This window comes from Vidua macroura, chromosome 21, assembly GCF_024509145.1.
Source record: "Vidua macroura isolate BioBank_ID:100142 chromosome 21, ASM2450914v1, whole genome shotgun sequence".
Taxonomy (NCBI): domain Eukaryota; kingdom Metazoa; phylum Chordata; class Aves; order Passeriformes; family Viduidae; genus Vidua; species Vidua macroura.
This window is the reverse complement of record NC_071591.1, coordinates 6,214,267-6,234,440: the sequence shown is the minus strand read 5'-3', so window position 1 is coordinate 6,234,440 and position 20,174 is coordinate 6,214,267. Positions and strand designations below refer to the sequence as shown.

The window sequence follows — 20,174 nt, the reverse complement described above, 5'->3', positions numbered from 1 at the left end:
ACCCTTCTGACTTTCCATGTGCTTTTGCCTGAAATTCCTCTAGAAAGAAGGCTTGGTTGATTTTCCTAATGCAGGAAAGACCTCAGTCCCCTATTAGTAGCAATTTTCCTTTCCAGGACCCAGAAATGGGCAGTTAAATCAATTTGTATCCTTGGAAAGTTTCTTACACTCCACCAAGTCCAACCAAGCCCTTTCTTGCCAAGCATTTTCTCACTCTCATGGCCTTTTTCAAGGGAAAACTTCCTAACAGTGGGGTTTCTAGGCTGATGCTGGAACAGCTGTGCAGTAAAGGGGGTGGAAGCCCCATCACTTGGGTAATTCACAACTGAGTGAACAAACCATTGTATTACACCCCAAAAAGCACAGTCAGGGTGGGTGAGACAGTCCTGCCAAAAGGCCAAACAAGCCTCATCTGTCTCTGATGTTCCTAACACGGGAGAAGAATCATCTGGTGAAGGATTCTGACCCCTTTGTTTTTTTAAACGTTGAATCATCTTGAATTTTGACATCTGAGAAGCCCAAAAATATCAAAGGATGACCATCTCCAACATGGTGAAAGGAGGATGTTTACATAAGGACATGCTACCCAGGGTGGGTTTTTTATTCTCAGAGTACATGCTATGTGCTGATTCAAGCTTGATGGTCTTTCAACTATTTTATTATTATTTTTCTTACAAAATTGAGGGGAAATCCCCACAGAGTTGAATAGGAAAAGAATTAGTGATATGCATGGTTTTCTGGGCTTGAGTGGGAGGTTATGTTGTAAGAACATGCATTTTTTAACAGCTTGAATGAGCATAGTTTGAATTAGTAGGTCAGTCCAGATTGTATTAGAAATTAAAGAGGAGCTTGTTTTAAAGAGCTTTGAGGCTGTTATTTTGCAGCATGAAATTCCAAGATCAATCTCAGAGTAGATGCTCTGCATCCTGCTTCTGCTGGGCCAAGCCAGAGAAGCATCTGCTAGGAACAGTGTAGGTTTGCCTCCCATTTTGGGGGCAAAAAGGTGGCATTGGTGAGATCTAAGGGATTCAGGTGATTTGCTTCTAGCCTGATGTTTGTGTAGCTCCTCCTCCAGGGTTTTTTCATTCTTCTTTCTAATTAGTCCTGCTTAGACTGAGGGATACTCACAGATTTCTCTTTCTCTGGAGCTGCTGAACTCGTGGTGCATCTCTGAGTGACATCTCCAGCCATCAGTGTGGATTTACTGTTGTCCTTTGTTCTTGTGTTTGTCTTGGCTCTCACGTGCAGGGAGACTTCGGTGAGGCAGGATTCCCAGGGATTGCAGGACTCTTTGGGCCAAAGGTAAGAGGCTGCTGGTGCCCAGTTGGTTTTCTACTCTCACTTTACTGGGGACAGGTAATGCCACACTTGTTGCATTGCAAGCAGCTGTGCAGAAACTATGGAAATTGAATTTTGATCCCAGCTTTCTTTAGTTTATGAATCTTCATTTGTTAAATGAGTGTGTGCTTACATATGCTTTGTTGGAGGAAAAGGGCTGCCCTAGAGATTCTGTGGCTGTTTTCCCCCTTTCTGACATTTGTATTTCCAGCATCAACCATCAGCCTGCACCTGAGACACCGATGTGCATCCCTAACACTGAGAGCCTTGACTTGAAATTCAGGCTCATTTTATCACCATATAATTTCCCTGGTGAAGAGGAAATTGTTTTCTGTCGAGAGTAAAAGCCTTGCTTTCTGGGGAAAGAATTTACAACAAATTGGATCTTCCCTGTCCCATAGACAAGAGGCAGCACCCCTGTCCTTAAAGCAGAGCTCTAAGCATAAACACATAAACAGGCATAAAACATAAAAGGGCATAAACACAGGGTTTGGTTATTTAGTGGACCTCACATCTCATTTTTTGCTTGCAGGGCCCCCCAGGAGACCTTGGGTTCAAAGGCATTCAGGGACCACGTGGGCCACCAGGTCTCATGGTGAGTGATTTTCCAGGTTTTGGGTTTGGGAGGATTTTCTTCCTTCACCCCCATTTCTGTGAGGCTCCAGGGGCTGTGAGGAGCACAGTGCTCAAGGCCATGGCACCACCTCTGAGCCACCACCTCTGAGGGTGACCACACCTGCACAGGGCTTGGAGACAGCCACGCTGCACAGAGCTACACTGAACACTTCTACACTGAAATCCTTCTATTTCAGTGCTACACTGAAATAGCTACACTGAAATCCTTCTATTTATGGAATTTCTGAGGTTTAACAAGGCTCATGACAACCACACTGGGAGGACTTGTCTCTTTGGACTTGCAGTTGGAAATGTTTTTTTATTCCAGCTACAGCAAATACCACCACCAAGCTGCTGAAAAGCAGCAAAGGTTCTGAGTCTTCCCTGAGTCTGCCCTAGTGAAAATGACTGTCAGGTCCCGTGTGGTGGTTCACAAGTCTCTTCTTTCCTAGGGAAAAGAAGGAATTATTGGTCCTCTGGGCATTCAGGGTCCCATGGGAAGCCCTGTAAGTATCCACACTTCTTTCCTGCCTGTATTTTTTAGAAGAGTTTAAATGCCTGAGATTCAAGATGTTTGAGTGCAAGTAACCCCCAAATCCTGCTGTAACCAAGAAAACAAAATTGGTTTTAAGATCAGCAGCTTCAGAAAAGTGCAGGCTTAGTCTCTGGCTGCATGGACAGCTGCTGGAAGATTATTAGCTGAAAAGTGAGGAGCAGCAATACAGAAGTGCAAGGTTTTCAATAGATTGGAAAACAAGAATGTTATTGCAGATTTTTGAAAGCCAGATTTTCCAAAGACCTTGGCCTGGGGCAGGGGGAAACACATTTAAATATTTTTTTTAAAAACGTATTAAACTGGGAACTACTTGATTTTGGGAAGTGTTGAAAATCCCTGCCTGCCCTAAAATGCCAAAGGCCCTGAACACAGATGAAAGACCAGGTCAATGCTTTGTGAAAACACAAGCATGGCACCACTCAGAGCTTGGTCCAGAGGCTGCAGAGATAAAAACCAGTAAGACAAACTCAAACATTGCCAAAACAGCCAGTAATGGCATTATTTGCTTTGGGATGGGGAGGCCAATATGACAACCTGAGCTGATGAGTTAGGGATGAGTCCTTGCAAGGAGCTTCTGGGGGCAGCAGCCAGCAGGGCAGCTTGTGCATGGTCAGTGACAGCCACCTCCTGTGCTTTGCAGGGGCCCAAGGGAGACAAAGGCAGCCGTGGGGAGATGGTAAGTGCTGGTCCCACCCCGGGTGCCCCTAAGAGTGGCTTTGAACCATCAAGAGTCACTCTGGGCTCTGCTGTGACCACAGGGTGCATCAGGCTCCCACGAGGGCAAGACACTGCTTACAGATGTGTACACACATCCACACCACTCTGCTGGTAAAATTTCCATTTCCTTAACCCAGCAACGCTTCACCATGCTGTCCACAACTGTGGCATCTCCAGTACAGCACCCAGCCCTTGCCTTGGGAACAGCACATGGGTGTACAGGGAGATTTGGGGTCAGTAATGAGCATTTTCTGACAGCTTCTGCACTTTTTTTCTTTCCCCTGCAGGGTCTTCAAGGTCCACGGGTAAGTATCTGAGATCCCTTTTTCTGACTGATATCTTGTATTTAAATAAAACAGTTGCTTTTAGCACGTGTAAAGCTGCAGGGTGGGTAATTGCACACCTGGAATGGGATGAGTACCTGGCAACATGGCATTAGTGACAACTGAGGAGTTGAAAGGGCTGGGAACAAAGGATGCAGCAGGAATAGACCAGGTGTAGACAGATGTACCCAGAGCAGGGACAAAATGGGGCCACCCCTGTCTTTTGAAAGTTCTGAGGGACAGGCTCCTGTGAGTCGTCAAAAATCCAGCTGGGAACAGATTCCTGCTGGTAAAAACCATGAGAAATGGAAATAAAAACTGGAGCTATTTCACTAACTGATGCCACTCTGTCTTTAGGGTCCTCCAGGCCCACGAGGACACCCTGGCCCTCCGGTATGTATCTGTGGGAAGAGTTCATGATTGAAACAAGCTGAAATGATTGCCATGATACTCTCCAGAGGGACTGCTCCCTCACTGGAAATTATGGCTTAGCCCCATTCCTCATATGCAAAACCATGTGTGTGAATGGACCAGTGTTTCTTGTACTTTAGTCCAAACCATCCCCAAGAGTTTTATAGAGACAGCATTGTTGCCTCTCTCATTTCTCTGCACTGAGGGGCTCCACAGGAACGGGGATTTCAAATGGCTGAATATCTGTGCACCAGTGACTGACCAACATTCTGGCTGATGCCCCTTTTTTCCTCTGATTTCCAGGGACCGCCAGGAGTTCCAGCCTCTTTTGTAAGTTGCCATTCTCTGTATGTTTGCTAACGATGATCACAAGTCCTGCAGAGCCAAGGTGCTGCTGGGGCCTTGACGACACACTCAGGTCCAGCAGGAGATGCTCTGTTAGCAGAGCAGTGCTTGAACTGTAGCCTCAGATTGAGCAGTGTTTTCTTGCATCAGGGCATGCTCAACTTCTAACAATCTCAGTTTCCATCTTTTTCACACCACACCAGCAACAAGATGGCTTTGGGGCAGCTTTCCAGACACTGATCGACTCCAACACCGCGCTCAAGAGAGAGGTACGAGGGCATTTTTTAAGTCCCTGGTCTTTGCTTGGGCTGGAGACTGGGAATGGTCTCATCCGTGCTTTCTGTGTGCAGAATGTTTATACAAAGCCCTGATTTGTCACCGTTCTAGAGGAATATCTGGAATTTATGCAGGCAAAAGTCCCGTTCTGTTGTGTCACTGATTTGTGAAGCTTCAGACCTCCTGACTTTGCCATTGTGACTTTGCCAGCGTTTCAGCACTGCCCTGTTTGGGACAATACAAGGCCTGTGGCTCACTGGCCCCAAGCTAGCACAGTCTGTCTTTGACCACTGATTTTTCTCAAAATGATGTAGAAACCCTTGTGGTTACAGCCCTCAGTGCCCCCAAGGCACCCCTGACTTGCCTTTTTTTCTCTCCAGGGTTACCAACATCCAGACCTTCTCATGCTGGACCATGGAGGGGAGATCTTTAAGACTCTACACTACCTCAGCAACCTCATTCAGAGCATCAAAAGACCCCTGGGAACCAAGGAAAACCCTGCCCGCATCTGCCGGGACCTCATGAACTGTGAACAGAAGATGACCGATGGTAGGAAGCCCCAAATGTGCAAAGGCTGTTTCATGTTGGTCTCCTTCCCTGGGACCAGTCACCAAGAAACCCAAACTGTCCTTTTGTCACTCACAGAAAAGGTTAAGTGTCCTTGTTAATCCCCAAATCCTCCCTTTCCTCAGGTACCTACTGGATTGACCCAAACCTTGGCTGCTCCTCAGACACCATACAGGTCATCTGTAACTTCACCAACGGGGGCCAGACGTGTCTCAGCCCTGTCACTGTCTCCAAGGTAGGCACAGCCCAGGCCCAGAGCAGCATTTCCCAAATATTTACACAGCCTGTGTTGTGCCAGGACACTGGACAGTGACCACAAGGACACAGCACACAGTTTGGGGGAGCATTAGTGCAACTGTAACACTCAGAACTGCTCTGGGGAGTTAAAAAATACACCTAAGGCTCAAGACAAAGCCCTGTGTTCCAGTGATGTTTAATGAACCCACAGCCTTAACATGATCAGTAACTTCACAAACATGCTGCTCCCAAATCCTTTATTGACTTGGCTTATGTTTGGGTCACTCTTGCATTTTGTTTCCTGCCACCTGGAGAACTGATGTCAGCCTAAATACACAAGTTTCCAATTATATTATTGCTATGGGATTTTTGTTAAGGAAGTACCTGTACTAAAAATACAAATAGGAATATCTTTGCAGATGAACTGGAACCTGCTTTGCAGGTGTATTGAGTTTGAAGTTTACATTCCTTTCCTCCTACTCAAGGACCTCCTAGTTTGTTCTGCAAAGCAAAGGACCTGCTGTGTCCCCATGAAAACTTTCCAGAAGGATTTGGCATCTGGTCCTCATGCCCATATTCACATCAGATCCAGCTCTGGACACTGGTGCAGAATGAAGCAGAGGACAGGGACCCCCTTTGCTATCCCACCCTGCACTAAGCCTGCTCCCCTCAGCCCCTCTGCAGGGTGCCCCTGTGACCTCTCTGTCACCTTACAGCTGGATTTCGACATCGGGAGAGTTCAGATGAACTTCCTGCGACTGCTGAGCTCGGAGGTGGTGCAGCACATCACCATCCACTGCCTGAACACCTCTGTGTGGCGGGAAGGCTCCTCTGAGACACCCTCGGAAAAAGCCGTGCGCTTCAGGGCCTGGAACGGGCAGGTGTTTGAGGCCAGTGGGCAGCTCAGGCCAGAAGTGGCAGCTGATGATTGCAAGGTATGTCGCTGTGAAAGAGGGAGGAAGAAGTGGAGAGAAATGCCAGAGCTCATTCTGAGGCTCAAGTAACACCTGTGCTGTTCATCCTACAAGGGAGAAGGGTCAGGTTTACCAGTTCTCCACTAATTTTCCAGTCCAGGATGCTATAGCAGCTCCTGTGAAGCAGATGGCCTTCAAACAGTAAAGCAAAAGATGAAATTCTGAAGTTACTTGTCACGGATAGCAGCAGTTAAATGACAGAAGGGGGAATGGCTCCCCATGGGTGCTGACCCTGGCTCTTGTCTGGTGCCACACAGACTGAGGAGGCACAGGGCTGCATCCAGGCTCACAGCATTAGGAGTTTGTCTTGGTGGTACCACTCAAGCTCAGTTTTCATCAGCCTGATAAAGTGTTCCCCAAAATGCTCTCTAAACCCACCCCAGCCCTTGTCTCACAGAGGAATTTTCAGGCCTGCACCTCATGGAACACGTTCCTTTCCAGCAGGAGTGACCCCCTGGCTCATCAGCTTTCTCTCTGTCCCCCTCCCCACGCAGATCAAGGACGGGCGCTGGCATCGGACCCTCTTTTCCTTTCGGACACAGGACCCTCAGCAGCTGCCAATTGTCAGCATCCAGAACCTGCCCCCCTCGGAGCCAGGACAGCAGTATCACCTCGAGGTCGGCCCTGTCTGCTTCCTTTGAGCCAAGCCATGGGACCCGGGCTCTGAGGCTCCAACCCCACCATGGGCCTGTCCTTACAGGGGCTCTCCCCCTCTCTGCAGCAAGGACAGCTGGGCTGTATCCTTTGGGCCAGCTCTTGCTCCAGCCTTTGGCTCAAGGTCTCCAAGAACCCATGATCTACTGAACTCAGCCAGTTGTTGAAAGGAGGAGGAACAAGGAGGTGGGGGAAGCGGGCATCAGTCAGGACGTGAGCAGTGAAAAGGGATCAGGGGACTGGATGTTGTGGTTCCACACACAAAGCTTTTTCCATGACCAAAGAAAACATTGAGAGAAACCTCAAGCAACTTGCAGCGTGTGGGTTTTTTTTGTTCTTTCCCCCCCCACCACCACCCACCCACCCATTTTTGTCTGGTTCCTGAGTTACCAAATGTTCTTTCCATTGAGAAAAAATGATTAAAAAAATAGAGCTTCCCTCTCAGAGCTTCTGGACAGCCACGTGCTGCATCAGGTCTCCCAGGCGGAGCTGCAAGTTGAATCTGGCTGCTCTGTGTACAGGAAGCATTTTGATGTGCAATATTAGAAGAAACAAAATATATATATTATATTATTTAAAGCAAAAAGAAAAAGGAAAAAAAAAAAAGAAAAAAAAAAGCCAAGTTCCTCCTTCCATGAGTTTAAATCAACACTCCCTCTCAACGTGTGGTGTTGGAGTAGGGGAGAGCAAAGAAGGGGGAATGGAAAGAGGAGAGGGGAAGAAATTGGTGCTAAAATAGAGAGAGGGAATGGGCTCATCTGATTTGTTTCTACCTCTCACTGTGAAATCTCTGGTGCTCTTAAAAACATGTGTTTTTTTATATATATGACTTTATTTAAGGTTGTGAAGGTGCTACAATGTCTTGCCACAGACCCAAAAAAAAAAAAAAAGCCCCATAGAATCATCTCTCTGGGAAGAGAGGAGATTGTGTTCTACAGTTAAATCAGAGAAACAGCCACCTTAAAAGGGATCCTTCAGTGGCCATGGGTGTCAATAACACAACTCACACCACAGCCAACATCACTTACGGGATAATTTACAAGCAAATTTGCTTTTTTTGTTTTTTAATTCATCAGCACTTCACTGCTTTGGGAGGGGAGTGAGGGACACAGCTCATCTAGAACTGTTGAGCCTCAGAGAGCTCCTTTGGAGTTGGTAGAGTTGGGCTGTACTGAGTTGCCCACACAACTCCCTGGACTAAGCTCACGTTTAAACCCAGCTCTGCGACTCTTCCCTCGGCCCCTCTGTCAAGACTGACGTGATGGTACCTTGTTTCAGAACCCAGCCAAGCTTGGAAGGGTTTTGTTCTGTTAAGTTTTGTAGAAATTTAGTCTCTATATGTAAATTTGGAGGATTTTTTTTTTAAAGAGGATAATTATGATAATCTTTAATTCTATATAAGGAATAATATTGATGTAATCAGAGCTGTACTGTATCAGAAACTCTTCAGTGCCTGTTTGGAGTTTTCATGTCTCATATGGACTATGGATTTTATTTTTTTGAGGGGAAAAAAATTATCTGTGAGTCTCTCTTTGTATATTTTTTTTTGTCACTACTGCCTGCTGGTTGGTTCCCAATCACCATCAGAAAAGGTTAACAGGATCTGTCCCTAATACCTCGCCCTCCACGCAGCCCCTGCCAGAAATACCTCATCCCCAGGCCAAAATCAGCACCACCCATCACTCGCTGCCTCCCTGCAACCCCCCATACTCCAGATCACTCCATTTCTCATCCCATGCCATTGGTTTTGTGTTTTCTCAAGGCTGCAGTTACCATTTGTTCTCCTTAAAGCTTTTTTTTTTCCTCCTTTTCTTTTTCTTTTTTTTTTTTTTTTTTTTAACTTTAAATAAATATTTAAAACTGAGGCAATGGAACAGGACTGGAATGGTTTGGGTTTTTTTGGTTTTTTTTTCTTCAAAAGAAACTAGGTAGGCAGGAGGTACAGAAATACCCCATTTCCCAGGGGTTCCCCCAAGTGATCTGAGACAAACCCACGCCCCAAACCTTCCTGTGATGCCAAATGCACAACAAGATTGGGATCCCAGAAAGAAAAAGGAAAGGAAAAAATAGAAAGGGGGAAAAAATGGAAAGGGAAAAAATGGAAAGGAAGACATAGGGTGAAATTGGGGTGGGAGAAAGGGGGAAAACTAAGGGAAAGAAAAGGGGAAAGATGAGGGCAACAGCAGGGGGCAAAAAAAAGAGCGTGGCAAAGGGAAAGAAGGAAGCAAAGGGAAAAAATCCTGGGTTTTTTTGGGGACAAAAAGCAGCGGGAAGGGGCTGAGCCGTGTTAGCCCAGCCCTGCTCTGCCCCTTCCCGACACCGCTGGGCGCTGGCACCAGCCCCGCTCTGGCACCAAAGCCCGGCTGCCCCCCCGAGGCACAGCTCCTGAAGCAGCTGCTGAGGGCAGGGTGAAAGTAAACATGTCTAATTAATTAATCACCACACTTAATTACGATGCCAACATGAGGGGAGCTGTACGGCGCTGTTGAATAGGGAGATGCTGCATCTAAAGAACTTGTAATTCACAGCTTTTAAGAGGTCTGAGCCCACTGAGTTCCCTACCCCATAGCCAAGGCCCCTACCCCATGGAATCCCCCATGGAATCCCCCAAGGAATCCCCCATGGCATCTGCCCTCCCAAGAGCACACGTGAACCCTCGTGCAACCCCGTGTCCCAAGGGGAAACCAGGTGAGTGTGGACCAAAGCTCTCAGAGCTGCCAGCCAGCCAGCCATGTCCACGAGGGTTTCTTTGCCCCGTGGAGGAAAGCCATGTCCCGCTGCCCTCAGTGTCCCCAAGGTCTCCAAACACACCTGAAGCTGCCGAGCACTTCGCCAGGCACCCACAAAATTAATTGCAGTTTCTGAGAACAAAAGCCTGCACTGGGGAAGTGTTAGGTTGGGGGGGGGTGTTTCCTCCTTCTGTGCTGGAGAAATCCAAGATGTTGCAAGTTGAATTTCCTCCACCTGCTATTGCTTCATGCCTGAGCAAACAGCCCAGCAGCGGAACGGGGACGTTGGTGCTGGGGATGTCCAGTGGTGCTGGCAGCCCTATATAAGGGACAGAGCTGAGCAACAGCCTGGCAGAGCAGGAGCATCCTCCTAGACAGCCAGGAGATGTTGGCCACCCTCACCCTCTTTCTGGGGCTGCCCCTGGCCCTGGCCACCGAGCCCCAAAGCTGTGCCCCGCTTGTCCCGATCACCTTCGACAACACCACCATCCCTCAGGTAAGCCCTGTCCTCAGGCAAGGCACCCATCCTCTCCTTTCCTGTCAGCACCTCTGGCCCTTATGGATAGGGGAGGAGGTCATGGCAGGAGCACTGGCAGCTCAGTGTTTATCTGCCTGTCCGTGGTTGTTTTCCTAAAAAAAAATCCGGACTGCTGCACAGGGAAGGGGTGAAGCCTTGCAGCTCTGCACCCATAATCTCACAAGCAGGCACTTTTGGGGGATTCTGCTTCTATCTCCTTGCCAGCCAGGCTGGGCAGCACCACCCCAATGCCTCAGCACTCTATTTGAAGTCCTTCAAGTGATGGTGGCACAGGTCACGAGTCTCCATCCTCAAACCCTTCACTGTATAAGCAGTATTTATTCCCTCGGGAGCTTTTAATGGGAGGAAAGCAATGACAGCATGGCCTGGAGCAGGAGAAGCACCATTGCAGAAAAAACTGGCCATCCTGGGAGCTGGAGCACTGCCTTAACAGAAAAGGGACAAAACCCAGAGACCCTCACCCAGCCTGGATCCTGGCCAGGGCAGTCACCTACACCTGCTCCTGGCTGTGGGACGTCAGACACAGCATTTGCTTTCACTCACGGGGTGTCTGTGGGCGAACCTGGCACAGCCCCTCCAACCTTCCCCACTCTGCTCCCCTCTGCAGATCCTGGGACAGTGGTTCTACATCACCGGTGCCTCCAGGTATCCCCCTCACCTGGCAGAGCTCAGGGCAGTGACATTTGCGGCTTTTTCCTTCTCTCCGGGCAGTCATGAGGACGAGCTCAACTGCACCGAAATCATAAGAATGTAAGGACAGGGATTCACGCCTGATCTGGCTCCCCCATCTCCAGGGGCATTTCTACCCTCTGGTGTCATCCTCAGGGCTGAGACACCCCACAGATTCGGGGCTGGAGAGCAGCTATGCCACATTTATTTAAGCTCTGCAGTCCTGCTCATGTTCCAAATCCCTCAGGTTTGGTTGGGACAAGCTTGGGGATATTTGCTCCCTCTGACCTCTCTGCCCCACAGGAATGAGACGTGTGTGGTGAAGAACTCCAAGATCCAGGTCTTTCAGCAGAACTCCACCATGGCACATGGTAAAGCTCCACTGTGGGATGGGATGGGGGGACTCAGCCAGCCCTTGAACCCTCCTGCTTCTGCCCCCCAGTATGTGGCACCCTGAGCCTTTTACGCCTAAAATCATGTCTGGAGGTGGGGGGGAAGATTTTCTTCCACCACACAGCATATCTATGGCAGTACTGTGGGACCAGAGTGGTCCCCACTGGGATGAGTCACAAGGATGAAAGGTGATGAGCCTCAGCATGGGGTGGATCCTCACCAGTGGGGAAATCTCACTCTCTCCATATCTTCCAGTTGCTGATAACAGGGCGGTTTCTATGGCCAGACTGATCCAAAGTGACAAAGACCTGCTGATCCTGAACCACATCAACATTGACTTCCCAAGTCTGAGTCTCTCAGGTGAGCAGATGCTTCCCCAGAGACAAATCAAAGGGCACAGATATCTCCAGTCCTCACAAGCAGGGCAAAAAGCCCCTTTTCCCCTGATATAGAAAGGGGAAGGATGGGGACAGGCAGTGACCTCCCATCTGCACTACAGGGATCACCCAGGAGCAAAGCAACTCTAAAACTCCATTTCTTTCCCCCCCTTCTCCATTTCTCTGACAGCACGGACACCCAATGTGAGCAAGGAGCACATGGAGGAGTTCAAAGCCCACCTGCAGTGCCTGGGCTTCACTGAGGAGGAGGTGTTCTACACTTCCACAGAGGTACAAACCCTCCCCAGGGTGGATGAGCCCCCCAGCTGGGATGGGGGTCTGGGGGGAATGTAAATTTAGTCCCCCAGCACAGCTTCCCTGCTGTGCATCCCCATTCCCCCTTCGAGCCTCCTACCCCAGCCATTCCTGGTGGTTCTGGGGTGAGGGAGCTCCAAGAGCTGATCTCCTCTCTCCCCAGCATGCCTGTCCCCTGCCCGGGGATGAAGACAATGCAGATCCTCATCTGGGCTAACCCCCATGGACTGGGTCAGCTGCTCCATCCTCATCCTCCTCCAGGCTCAGCACAGCCTCAGAACCTTTATCTTATCCATGTTTTGGTTTTTCCTCCTGGATTAAACACCCAGTTTGACTGTTCTCAACTGGGCCCAAAATAAACTCCTTCATTTCAACTACTGGCTGCTCCTGCTCCATCTTCTCTGGGACACCCTCCTGCCTGCCCTGCCCATGGTGCTGCATCTCCAAACCCACCCAGAGATGTGAAACGCTCCAGACAAAACCCAACCAGGGCCAAGCGTGGCAGTGGGCACAGAGGCACATCCCTCATGCCAGCTCTGTGCTGGCAGGGGACCCTCCCAGCCTCAGGACACTGGGACATGAGCACCCACCCATCAGGGTGACAGACAGACCTGCCAACCCCCTCGAGTCTCTCCCACCACACCACTCCCAGCACCTGAACATCCCCACCCTCCATTTCCAAGCCAAATCCCACAAGGTTCCATCTACACCACAGTCCTGTGCAGAGGTCACTGCAGGGTGGGGTGACAAGAGGGGACACTGCACCTTCCCCAGGTCTCACTGAGGAGGGGAAAGGGGAGAGGATGGGGAAAACCATCACCCAGAGCCAGACCAAAGTGTTCAGGGAGGCTCTTCTGCCAGAGAGGAAAAGGCACACAAAATGCCAGAGAAACAAGACCTGCCTGGCCGACCACACAGGGACAGCAGCAGGACAGGGAGGGTCCGGGAGCTGCACAGGGGATGTGTCCAACAGGACAGGGGTGACCTCTGAGGCCCATAAGCACCGCTTTTAAGGCCAGTTTTGGCAAGGACTGCAAAAGCACCTTCTCTTGAAAGCCCCCTTGGGCTTTGCCTGAGACTGGGGTGGGGGTCTGCAGCCAAACGAGCACTGGGAGGGTTGCACATCTCAACAGCAGAGCAAGAGGTGAGCACGGCAGCTGCTCGCAGGGGGAAAACTGGGCAGATTTAGGGCAGGTTGAAGTTTAAAATGCAGTAACTGCATCACCAGCAGCCCACTCCTACCAGCACTTGCTGCCAGCAGCCACATCCGAGGCCGGGGCAAGTGCCAAGCACGCGGCTCTTCCCTGGGCATCGCCCCCAAAAGGCACCGGTTGCGACACGGGTGCAGATCCGGCAGCCCCGGGCACATCCTGTCCCCTCCCAGCAGAGCTGCAGGAGCCAGCAGCGTCTGTCTGTCTGTCTGTCAGTGCAGGACCGTGCTCGCTCCGTGTGCTCGGACAGCCATGGGCACGCCCGGGCTCTTGGTCATCCTGGGGCTGGCGGCGCTGCTGCTGCCCACCGATGCTGTGCCCTGCGGAGCCCAGCGCCCGGACAGCTCCACGGCCTCCAAGGTAGGAGACACGCGGGGCTCGGGCTGCCCCACGCCTGCAGTCAGCTTCAGGGTGCTCTGCTGTGCCTCGCTGTCCCTCGGGAAAGGGCAAAACCCCACCTTGTCCCCCAGCACATCTGCCGAGGTGCTGTCAGTGAAACATCTGCAGCAAACCCAGGGAAATGTTTGCTGGAATTACGCAGTTTTCTCAGGTTCCCAACAGTGACCTTGCAACAAGGCGGGTGGGCTGGGTATTTTCTGGTGCAAATCCCCCGCGACAAAGCCGGGCTGTCCTGACCCTGCCGCACCACAGCCGGCGCCAGCACCCTTCCCAACCCCCACACTCAGCTATTATTTTTTCCCCCCAGTTCATTTGCAAATATTTCACCTTGTCGCTGCCAATGCAAGAGCCTTAGCAGAATATCAGAGAACTAGCAGCACTATCAGTTTTGCCACGGGGAGGGTGGAAATCTCAGGGTTTCTCCTGCAAACCCAGCAGCTGTCACCAGCTGTCCCTCCCTCCCTCCCCACAGCTGCTGGGGACGTGGCTGTACGTGGCAGGGGCTGCCCAGTTCCCCCAGCACCGCGTGGAGATGCTGCTCATCGACCATGCCTTCCTGCGCTTGGAGCCCGGTGCCAGCGGGCAGGAGCTGCTCATCAGCCACTACGTGGCCGTGTAAGATGCAGTCCCTGTGCCCTCAACCCATCCCCTCCCTGCTACAGCCCTAAAATCTTGCAGCACAAGACCTGAGCACGGTTCCAGATTGGTTTCTCCAAAAGGAGTTAGTTTCTCCTGCCTCCTCTGTGCAACCTCTCCCCCATCCCCTTTATTTACTCATTTATTTCAACAGACCGTTTTGCAGGGCAGAGGTCTCACAGGCATCAAGCCATGCAGGCAAGGAGAAGACCTCTGCAGGGGAGGAGAACTTTCCAGAAGTCCCTATGCCATGGCTGCTGACTCTGCCAGGCATCAAAAGCTGTTTCCCCCACAGGGTCAGAATTTCAGAGCATGAGTTTTTCTGTGCCAACACAGGCAGCACTTTGAGGTTTCAGTTATTTCAGGGTGGAAAACGTCTGACCACCAAGGGGTGGGGGAGCAATGGCAAGGCTGAGACCACGAGCTGCCACTGGAGATCAGGCAAAGGCACGAGAGAAACGCCTTGATTTTAACAGTGGGAGAAGTTAACCCTGAGGAGGAGGTGGCAGGTGCCCGATGCAGGGCTGGGGCTTTGCTGGTCCTTCCAGACAACGGCATCACCCCCTTCCCCTCTCTCTCCAGGGGGGACCAATGTTTTACCAACAACCTCACCTACCTGGAAGTCACTGCCGGTAACGCCACGCTGGTGAAGCACGGTGAGCAGCACGGCTGGGGTTAACACCCAGCCCTCATGGATTGAGACACACAAAGGGCCCATGTCCCTGCTTTACTTTATCCTATGCATTTTATTCCAGAGTCTCTGCCTGTTTGAAGCCTGGTGGGCTCCAAACAGCTCCACAATCCCGGGGGCACCCAGGTTGTTCCTGCTCCTGGGGCACCCCAGGGATCCCAGCCCTGCTGTCCAGCCACATTAAACTCACAGGGTAATGCTGTGCCAGGAGCCAACCTGCTCCCTGCCCTGCAGGAGAACACCATCCTGTTTGTGAAGTTATTTCACAATCCCTTGGGGGAAGGAGGGAACACTCATGGCAGGTTTCAGTGAATTAATGAAGCCTCTTGTTCTGAGTTGCTTCCTCCTTGCTGAGGAAGTGGGGTGAGCCAGTCTCGGGGTGGGAATTGCAACCCCCTGGGACACAGTTTGCACTGACCCCTCATACCCTGAGTCCCAACACACCACATCATTCAGCACATTCCAACAGCAGGACAGGAGCTGGGGGACTTCGGCTCTTTCACATCCCAGCCCCATTTTCAAGAAATACAACTTATATAAACCAAGAGCCAAAAAAATTACCCTATTTCAGGACCTTTTTACTCACCTGCTACTGAAGGTTGAATCACTGTCCACACCTGGGCTGGAGTTTATTGCTGCTGCAGCACTGCAAATCTGAGTTATTGTGTCTGTTCTCTCCAAGCCAAGACCCAGCAAACTGAGGGGATGCTGATGAACATGAGCTCTGAAAACCTTTTGCTCATCCAGTACCAAATGCAGAGGGAAAGGACGTATTTGGGGCAGTATCTCTACGGTATGAAACTCCATCCTAAAGTCATTTACAGCTATCACGGCACACCCACACACACAGTTATCAACTAAAACCATACAGCAACTTGGTTTCACCAACAGTCAATGACTTTCCTGAGACCCAGACTCCAGGGGTCATGGGATTTGCAAACCCCATTAAAATCCCACATCTCTTGGCAGAGCAGGAAAAGCGAGTTAAAGACCAAACCCACTTACACCGTAAATATTCAAAGAACAGGAAGCAAATACAATTCAGCATCGATATCATTGTAAAATCTCAAAATTTTCAAGCCAACCATGATGTTTCAGTAATGTTTCAGTACTTACCTCCCAGGGCAGAGCACGTGGCTTTGCAGTGCTAAAGCTGATCAGATTTAACCACAAACCCATAAAGCAGCAGTTTTGACCCTGCTAAGGCTCCTCATCATCCTGCCAGGCTGCAAAGCAGTTGCTTAAGAGATTTTGAAGACAGATATAGAAAACTGCCTCCATACTCTGCCTTGGTCCCTCCTGACACCCCAGGAGTATCAAACCATCCTGCAACCCCTTTAAGCATACAGGACCAGAGCTGTTTGGGAGAGGATTAAACAAGTGATGCCCAGGGTTGGTTTTGTTCAGGTGTGTTCACTGTGGGGGTGAGAGACCCCCACACAGACCACATCCACTGGTGGGGAAGGGGGGCAGCAAGGACGTGGCACAAAGGGCTGTGCTGAGGCCACCAGTCCATATCTAACACCTGACAACTCCTTCTCCTTCTCCAGCCCGGAGCCTGAGCATAAGCACAGCTGACAAGGAGGAATTTGAGCAGCACGCCGAGTGCCTGGGGCTGAGGGCAGAGCAGATCGTGTACGCGCCATGGAAAACGGTACTGAGCACCCTGGGCCACCTCCAGGCAGGGCTGCACCTCCAGCTGCCAAACTGGGCTCTTGGAGACACATTTTCAAAGTGATGGAAATTATTTAGAGGATTAAATAATCACAGGCTTGCTTCAGCCGAGGTTTAAAATAGCACCCCTAAAGCAAATGCCCGCACCTGAGCATCTCCACTGGGAACCCTGGTAGCAGCCTGCCTACCCCTGCCAGGGGGATAACAGGCAAGGGGGTTTTGCCCTGAAGTTACTGATTTTGCCTTGAAACCCCAGGTTTTGCTCCCTAGCAAAGACCAGCTGCCCCCAGAAGCTGCAGAAAGGGCAGGAGGCCCCAGGGATTTTTTTCCTTCAGGTTTTCCACCAAAACATTAATCAGTTCCAGTTCTCACCTCTGCCACCCAATTTAAGACATTTTATCCTGTAAATGAGCCAGACCTTGAATCAGCTTGACAGCTCTTTGCAAAGTGAAGGTGAAAAACAGCTTACCTTTGCTGCTCTGTCCTGGTCATCTGCTCATCCATGTCAGCAGGCTCTGAGTTCTCAGAGGTGCCCAAAATCCCACTCCAAGCCACCAGGCTGGATCCAACATTGTCCCCAACACTTCTCCAGCCTCAAGAGGCTGCTTTGAAAACTGCCCCACAGGTTCAGGGGAATGGAGGACAGAGACAGAGAGTGAAACCCTGGGAATGGGGCTACACCTGGGGCTGGGGCAGGTCTCCTCTCCCATTTGGCAAATGAGCAGCACCTGGGAGGCAGAGCCCAGCTCCTCTACATTAACTGCATGCAGCTGTGGGGTGGGGGGGTTGCAGTCTCTGGATCACATTTAAATTTGGGCAGAATGAGGGGAATTAGTCAGGACAGTCTGTGCTTACAAGTTCTGGTGCAATTGGAGTTGGCAGTTACTGGCCAAAGTAAGCCACTGCACCTGAGGAGTAGAAAAACAACTGAACAAACACAGAAAACATTCTGGGGCCTTTTGTCATCAGGCTGAAGGGGCTGAATGTGAGCAGAGCACAGGAGCAGACTCACAAAGCCCCATGTCAGCTGCAGGCATCAACAGAACTTAACCCATGCAGAGTGCCTGAGCAGCACAAGCTTTTTACTTATTTCCCCCAAAGTCTGAGTTCCCCCTTTCCTTCAGAGCACACATACTCCAACTTTGCCCCAGAAACCTGGTTTCCTCTTTCCAGCACAGACATGGAAAATGGCACCAGCAGGAGCTGAGCACCTGGGCAAGCATTTTCTGTGCCAGGACAGGGAAGCCTTCTTAGACATAATCAGCTAAAAGAAGAAAGGAAAATATTTCTTTCTTGAGTATATTCTCAGTTGCTGGCACCTTGGCAGATTCCCTGTTTTTGTTGTTTTGACAGGACAATTTTACCCTGTTTTTGTTGTTTTGACAGGAGGTGTGCCAAGTGAAAGAAGCCGAAGGCAGCAACAGCCCTCACCCAGAGCCTGTGGCTGCAGTCACAGCATCACCTGCTCCAGGTACTCCCTGGCCTGGGAGTGCAGGGAACTGACCCCACACAGGGCAATAAACGTTTCCTTCAAATTAGATACAATTTGATGCAAATTTTTTTGAGAGCAGAGGGTTCTGAAGAGTTCAGAAGTGGGGTTTGCAAAAAGAGAACGAACAGCCAATTCACCTTGTGTGTCATCCAGCTTGGAGTTGGGAGAGTCAGCCTGGAGCACTGAGCTTGGAAAATGCTCTGCCAAAAAGCAGTGCTGCAATGCAGCAGTAAGAGAGACCAGCCAGGAGAGGGCAATCATAAACTATTTTAAGTAAGCAAAACAAGCATTTGAGGAGTAACTGGAATACAGAGAAGGCTGGAAACTTAGCTGTAACTGTAGAGCCTGAGGAAAAGGGGCTTTAGCTAAAAGGGACCACCCAGTTCTCCTGACAGCAGCTTGACTGCCAGGTAGCCCAGGCGGGACAGATGTTCCTGTCCAAAGCCTCTGGACCAGGCAAGTGCTCCCTGATAATGTCCATCCACAGCTTTCTTTGCACACCACGTCTAACACTGACAAATTATCCTCCTGCCAGAGGAAAGGGGTGCTTACCCCACCCAGCCTGGATTTTTAATTTTCAGAGAAAAAGTCACCATTTCTCAGCAAGCTCAACACCCTGGAGATGAGAAGTGCCAAGGATGACATTGCTCTCCATGCCTCCAGTACACCCCTGCACTCGTCAGGCACCTCATACACCAAAGGGGGGTCAGCACCATCACTGCCACTGTAAAAGTGGGCAAATTGGACAAGAGACTGCTGCTGCATGTCTGGAGAATAATTCACTCTCAGCTCTAACTTCATAATTAAGCACTGAAAATATCTCTCTTCCTTAAAAAGGAAGAGAATGAGAAAAGCCAGAGGGAAGGCAGCAGCGAGCTCTGTGACTCCCTCTGGAGCTCCAGGGTGCTCTGTTTCTGCTCTGCCCCAGACAAAATTTCAGTGCCTTTGGAGTGACTGCTCTAGCAAAAATGAATTTTACAAGATGACAGAATCATTAAGGTTGGAGAAGACCTCCAAGGTGACCAATCCCCACCTTGTCAACCAGACCAGAGCACTGAGCACCAATCCGGTCAATTCCTGGGACACTTTCCAGGGATGGGGACTCCACCACCTCCCTGGGCAGCCCCTTCCAATGCTTGACAAATCTTTCAGTGAAGAAATTCCTCCTGATGTCTAATCTGAACCTCCCCTGGCATAGCCTGAGGCCATTCCCTCTCCTGCTGTCCCTTGTTCCCTGGGAGCAGAGCCCGACCCCCACCTGACTGCACCCTCCTGTGTCAGGGAATTGCAGAGAGAGGTCTCCCCTCAGATTGCTTTCCAGCAGGATAAGCAATATAAAAATTAAAATAAGTTCAGCCTGTTCACTCCAGGTCTCGAGGCACAGGTACCCAGCCAGCTCTTGCCTCATCCACCTCTTTATCAGCTTGTGATGTGAAACATAACTCCCCAAGCTCTCCAGAGGGCAGGGGGGCTGAGGGGACGCTGGCAGCCGCCTCCAGTGCTGCGGTTCAAGGACCCATCTCAGCTGACACTGCTGGGGAGCTGTGGCTCAGACTACAAAAACCCCGACTTCATGAGTAGATTTAAAGCTGAATAAAAGCCTTGGATTACAGTAGGAGACATAAGGAACAAACAAAGCCAGCCAGGCCCCCAGAGCAAGTTTTGTTAACCAAATCAGAGGCCACTTGCACTACCAGCTATGGCTCCTGAATGACCTTCAAGGCTAGCTCCTGGCTGGGTTGTTATTAATGAAAAAACTTGTACAAAAAGCCTTTATTTTGCAAATGGTATAAGCCAGGTTCTTTCAAGGGGATAATCGCACTGCAGAGCTTTCAGGTTTGTTTCTGGGAAGTTCACATCTCTGAACAGAGTGTTATGGATACTGCAGAGGTGAGCAAAGTCCAGCAATACTCAGAGACAGGTAAACAGAGTCTGAACATCCCTGACTCATCACCACTATCGTCAGCCTTGATCTTGCTGGCTTTGTTTTTAAGAATTCTGTTCTCCCAGGTCCTCACAGTGGGAATCCTTCCCAGT

General features: G+C 50.3%; 3 protein-coding genes across 5 annotated transcripts in view; all 3 read left to right on the top strand.

Annotated features, from left to right (window-relative positions):
• COL27A1 (collagen type XXVII alpha 1 chain) overlaps nt 1-8,878 on the top strand; it is a 141,460-nt gene extending 132,582 nt beyond the window's left edge. For 2 of the 3 annotated variants that reach the window (XM_053996476.1, XM_053996475.1), the window contains 12 exons: nt 1,249-1,302; nt 1,871-1,933; nt 2,406-2,459; nt 3,150-3,185; nt 3,514-3,531; nt 3,907-3,942; nt 4,264-4,290; nt 4,509-4,574; nt 4,962-5,130; nt 5,274-5,383; nt 6,102-6,320; nt 6,854-8,878. In XM_053996476.1, coding sequence (XP_053852451.1) covers nt 1,249-1,302; nt 1,871-1,933; nt 2,406-2,459; nt 3,150-3,185; nt 3,514-3,531; nt 3,907-3,942; nt 4,264-4,290; nt 4,509-4,574; nt 4,962-5,130; nt 5,274-5,383; nt 6,102-6,320; nt 6,854-7,000 — 999 coding nt within the window. In that variant the 3' untranslated portion in view covers nt 7,001-8,878. Of the gene's footprint in view, nt 1-1,248; nt 1,303-1,870; nt 1,934-2,405; nt 2,460-3,149; nt 3,186-3,267; nt 3,338-3,513; nt 3,532-3,906; nt 3,943-4,263; nt 4,291-4,508; nt 4,575-4,961; nt 5,131-5,273; nt 5,384-6,101; nt 6,321-6,853 lie in introns of those variants that run through there. The other variant, XM_053996477.1, reaches the window with a different exon arrangement.
• A 1,220-nt stretch (nt 8,879-10,098) lies between these two features.
• Nucleotides 10,099-12,409, top strand: LOC128817727 (alpha-1-acid glycoprotein 1-like). The gene is made up of 6 exons (XM_053996500.1): nt 10,099-10,238; nt 10,888-11,030; nt 11,253-11,320; nt 11,598-11,702; nt 11,910-12,010; nt 12,198-12,409. Exons 1-6 carry the CDS (start codon nt 10,128-10,130, stop codon nt 12,249-12,251), a joined length of 582 nt encoding a protein of 193 aa, XP_053852475.1. The 5' UTR covers nt 10,099-10,127; the 3' UTR covers nt 12,252-12,409.
• Nucleotides 12,410-13,398: 989 nt separating this feature from the next.
• On the top strand, nt 13,399-18,183 carry LOC128817858 (alpha-1-acid glycoprotein-like). Its single transcript, XM_053996751.1, has 6 exons — nt 13,399-13,605; nt 14,117-14,259; nt 14,863-14,936; nt 15,654-15,764; nt 16,522-16,625; nt 18,032-18,183. The coding sequence occupies exons 1-6, from the start codon at nt 13,498-13,500 to the stop codon at nt 18,146-18,148; spliced, it is 657 nt and encodes a 218-aa protein (XP_053852726.1). The 5' UTR covers nt 13,399-13,497; the 3' UTR covers nt 18,149-18,183.
• Nucleotides 18,184-20,174: the final 1,991 nt, after the last annotated feature.

Bases quoted from the DNA above. Each gene is read 5' to 3' on its own strand.
- LOC128817858 (XM_053996751.1), top strand. From the start codon at position 13,498: ATGGGCACGCCCGGGCTCTTGGTCATCCTGGGGCTGGCGGCGCTGCTG. The intron at 14,937-15,653 runs GTGAGCAGCACG...GTTCTCTCCAAG, and splicing joins CGCCACGCTGGTGAAGCACG to CCAAGACCCAGCAAACTGAG. The intron at 16,626-18,031 runs GTACTGAGCACC...TTGTTTTGACAG, and splicing joins TGTACGCGCCATGGAAAACG to GAGGTGTGCCAAGTGAAAGA.
- LOC128817727 (XM_053996500.1), top strand. From the start codon at position 10,128: ATGTTGGCCACCCTCACCCTCTTTCTGGGGCTGCCCCTGGCCCTGGCC. The intron at 11,031-11,252 runs GTAAGGACAGGG...TCTGCCCCACAG, and splicing joins TGCACCGAAATCATAAGAAT to GAATGAGACGTGTGTGGTGA. The intron at 12,011-12,197 runs GTACAAACCCTC...CTCTCTCCCCAG, and splicing joins TGTTCTACACTTCCACAGAG to CATGCCTGTCCCCTGCCCGG.